Here is a 4,723-nt window from a genome sequence, read left to right as displayed (position 1 = left end):
TGATGGTGGAGCTGCTTCATTTAAAAAAAAAAAAAAGAAATAAGAAAAATAAACAGTAAGAGGTGATGTTTGTCTGAGGTTGTGTATGCCTAATTCTAATGCAAGGTATGATCAGATGATTTTACTGAATTTTTACTTTCACAATTATAAGAATGTACAAATAATTTTACCTTTAACTGAAGTGAGGTTGAATATTTTCAGTTTTTTATTAGCTACAGTTGTTCTGGTGATTTACATATTTTGGGTGTTTTGTGCATCTGAATGTATAGATTTAACATGATATATAATACAACTGGGTTAATATATTCCATTTTTGGTACATTTAAGTGTTTTCTTGTTATATAAAAGTAAAAAAACACAAAAAAAAACAATGACACGTGTGGTTTCATATTTTTCTGAACCTGTGGTGACAAATCCGCTCTCCTTTTTAATGTCAACTTTATTTGTGTTGCACTTTTCAATCACAATGAAAACCCAAACTATTTTAAACATGAACACAGAAATCCTGAATAAAGCATTCAAATAGCCTATAACAACATTTCAAACACAAACAGCACATGACAAAACCAATGCAATTACCAAGAAAACAATTAAATGAAAAATAAGCTCTTTCTCTGATACACTGCTCAAGTGAAATTTATCATAAATGAAAAATAACATTTAAATGTAAGACATTATGAACAATGTCTAAGAATGGATTATGTACAAAAAATACCTTTCTGAATTAAATATTCTCAGTAAGAAGACTGAAGTCATTTAAAGGATATGATGTGAAACAAGCATCGGCTGCTTTAAAATATGCTCTGAAGCTATTTTATGAAAAGGTTACAGTGTGGATTAAACAATTTATCACCATTACCCTTTAATGCAACTTTAAAATACTTAAGAAACACATATTTCGTGGTCTCTTGTAGTCCTCTAGGTACCAGGGTTTTTTATAGTTAAACACCTTTTATTCATATTCATCTCTCTTTAAAGGCAGGCAGGCTTCTAGGCGTCACATCTCAAAAATGGTCAAAAACCAAGAAAAAAGCTTCCACCTGAATTGGTTGTGCTGTTGCAAGTATTGCAATTTAACTGGACAAACAGCATTTAGGTCTGTTGTTCTTTTCACCACATGGGAAATCAAAGGTTGTCAATATTTTTGACACCAAAACTTAAATGCAGAAGTAAATTGATTTTACATTACTCTTCTGATCGTGAAACTCGTCACCAATTCAACTACGGTACATAGACATATCATCACCACTTGTAAGGGATGTGATAGTGAGTCGGTTATGTCTGCTTGAGAAGCCACTGTTTTTTTGGCTCCCACGCTTCAACATTTTTTTCAAATGATTCTTAAATTTGATCCCTACAAACACATAAAGCACAGGATTGATGCAGCAGTGTGAAAAGGCAAGGAGTCGGCTGATGTAGAAGATATAGTCCAGTCTTTTACGATTCTCGCAGAGACTGGCAAAGTTTCCTGTATCAATAGGCGTTTGGTTCCAAAGAGACATTGACTGCAGGAATATAATAATGTTGTAAGGTCCCCACCCTACAAAGAAAACTACCATGAGAATAAAAATTAGTTTTAAAGTTTTGTTTCTTCTCTTTTGGGCAGTAGGACGCAGCAATCTGCCCAGTATCCGAGAATAACAAAAAATTAATACCATGAAGCTCAGTATGAAGAAGGCATTTTGTTGGTAGGTCCCCCACAATTTTGGCTCATGTTCAAAATATCCACAGAATGTTGAATTACCTACTTGAGAGAACACAAAGGCTGGACTGGCAAGACCAGCACTCACAACCCAAATTACTACAGTGGCCATAATGCTGCAGAGGCCTGTGATGGAATTAAGAGTAGACAGAGGATACATGACGGCCACATAGCGGTGAACAGTCATCAGAATGAGAATGATACTGCTGCTGTAGAAGCCAAAATAGAAGATAAAGTTCACTGTTTTGCATGTAGTTTCTCCAAAAGTCCATCCATGCATGTGGTAGTGGGCCCAGAAGGGCAGACCTGCGGTGAACAGGAGATCCGATACAGCCAGGTTCATGATGAAATGGTTGGTGATGTAGCTGAGATTCTCATATTTAACCAGAACCACAAGGACCAGGACATTGCCAAGCAGACTGAAGACAACCACAATGCAGAAAAACACAGGAGTCAAGGTCGCTCCAAATTTTTTGATGGCTTCAGTGTTACAAGTTTCATCTTCATAGATGTAATCATAATCGCTTGATGTGGTTTCAGTGCCCACGAAGGTCTCAAGTGCGTCCATTTTCCTGTAGCAAGAAGAAAGCCTAATTTTGTAGGGGAAAAAAACAAAACATTGTTATATATTTCATTAGAAATTTAGTTTTTCATAACAAAAAGTAGTTTTTTTATTTGTTTTTTATGTTATTTAGTCAGAAACAAAGTTTTGCACAAATTAAAAGCTTCTTAAAAAGTTTTATAGCTGATAGCTCAACAGATTTTCAAACCAATAATACATAATAGACCGGTGACTTTCAACTGATGGATCAAGAAGTGGTACAGGATACTAATTTAGTCTCATATTGGTATTTTTCAAACTATTTTGTGTGGCTTTGTTAAAATTTGAGAACTCTGTTGTGCACATCAGCTGAATCAACAGTGTAATTATCTTCCAAAGACAAATATATGAATAAATATGTTCTGGGAAAAAAAAGTGTACATATATCCTGAGTTTAGAAATCAAGTTTTTTTTTATTTCATGAAATATTAAACCTCTGTTTGTTGAATAATAGTAAATATATATAGTAAAAAAAATCTGCCTTGCTGAAATTGTTCATGCAGAATACCAATGTACAAGACGGGAAGAAAAAAAAATACAACAATAACAATACCATTGAAAGTATATCCATTACAATAACATCAACCTGAAAAGTTTAAAGATAATATTTCTTTAACAAAGAGAAAATCATGACAGTATGAAGTTCAGTTGTAGTTCTATCAAAGTCAGTTTTGTGCAGATTCTGACACTTAAAATGACTGAAAAATCTGGAAGAATACTGTACATGCAAAAAGACTGTACCTGTTTGCGCGTGAAGCTCTCTGTCATGAATACAAATAATGCATTTAGAGAACTATAATTACACCTTAAATATCTGTCAAAGCAGAATTGAAAGTTTGACAAAGTTTCACTTACACTAAATGGTTGCTTTACATACCTGTAAAGAGGTATTTCAGATTAAACAACACTTTTGATTTTGAGAATTTCAGTATTTTACTTTTTGAGGTGTAGTCAATACCTGTTAATATACTTTAATAAGATTATTGTCATATTTAATGAAATGAAATCATCAAATTATGATCATGGAAGAAGATGTCTAGGTGGTGGAAGATGATAGATACCTCCTGGGTCTTCACCTGGACAGATTACATTTCTGCAAGACTGATGTCTAATGTCTAAAACATCTGGAGAAAGTTGAGATCCTTCTGGTGTTTGCAGCAATAAGTCTTATCTTAAAGAGTGCAGTTTTATCTGCAGTCATCTACTGCACCTGCAGCATCAGAACCAGTGATTTAAAGAACAAATGGGAACAACTAATAAACAACACTGCACATCCTTTGAATGCCTTCTTTCAAAGATGCCTTGAAAAAGAGGGGAGAGGAAGGAATATCATTCCTGAGCAGAGGTGTCAAAAGTATTCACATTCATTACTCAGGTAGAAGTATAGATACTAGAGTTTAAAAATACTCCTGTAGAAGTTGAAATATCAACTCAAGTTTTTTACTCAAGTAAAAGTATAAAAGTACTGGTTTCAAAACTACTTAAAGTATAAAAGTAAAAGTAATGTAAGGGGGAAAAAAGCCATTAAGGACAAAATCCATTGAAAATGAATGCATCTTAGTATAATGCAAATATATTAAAGAACCATATATGTGTACTATTGAGCATTAACATGTGTTTCAGAGAGCAGAAGATATGATGACTAGTTGCCTATAAGTATTGTAATGGTGCAAATAGTCAAACTTCAGAGGCATGTTATCATTTATCCAAGTTACATCCAAGTTTAGTTGCAGGAATCTGAGCACAACGGATATAAGAACAAAACTGGACAAGAACATCTGTGCCACAACCACAACCAAATTCACTCTATCCGGATGGAGCAATTTAACTGGATAGTTTTTGTTTAAAGGCCGAAATGAAATAGAGTAACGAGGCTGTTTTTATAATGCAAAGAGTAAAAAGTACAGATAATTGCGTGAAAATGTAAGGAATAAAAGTAAAAAGTCGTCTGAAAAATAATTACTCCAGGGAAGTAACCAAATTTTCTACTTAAGTAAGAAATTTGACACACTTGACACCTCTGTTCCTGAGTATAACCTCTATCATGACTCAGAAATAACTATAAAACTGATCCTATCTATCTATCTATCTATCTATCTATCTATCTATCTATCTATCTATCTATCTATCTATCTATCTATCTATCTATCTATCTATCTATCTATCTATCTATCTATCTATCTATCTATCTATCTATCTATCTATCTATCTATCTATCTATCTATCTATCTATCTATCTATCTATCTATCTATCTATCTATCTATCTATCTATCTATCTATCTATCTATTTCAAACATCACTTTTGTTTACTTATTATGTGCTTCTCAACCTAACTGGAACACATTTGAGCCACGAGGCGCTTGTAATTGGCTGGCATGCCTGTCAATCATTCACAGAACCCGCCTCTATCTCTAGCAAG

The 4,723-nt window shown here is 33.6% G+C and overlaps 1 protein-coding gene across 1 annotated transcript; it reads right to left on the bottom strand.

Moving 5' to 3' along the window:
• Positions 1–230: 230 nt before the first annotated feature.
• xcr1b.1 (chemokine (C motif) receptor 1b, duplicate 1) lies at positions 231–2,284 on the bottom strand. Its single transcript, XM_061731168.1, has one exon. The coding sequence runs from the start codon at positions 2,268–2,270 to the stop codon at positions 1,218–1,220; it is 1,053 nt and encodes a 350-aa protein (XP_061587152.1). The 5' UTR covers positions 2,271–2,284; the 3' UTR covers positions 231–1,217.
• Positions 2,285–4,723: the final 2,439 nt, after the last annotated feature.

This window comes from Cololabis saira, chromosome 10 (assembly GCF_033807715.1).
Source record: "Cololabis saira isolate AMF1-May2022 chromosome 10, fColSai1.1, whole genome shotgun sequence".
Classification (NCBI taxonomy): domain Eukaryota; kingdom Metazoa; phylum Chordata; class Actinopteri; order Beloniformes; family Belonidae; genus Cololabis; species Cololabis saira.
Note: the sequence above shows the minus strand (reverse complement) of the source record. Positions and strands in the feature narration are given on the sequence as shown.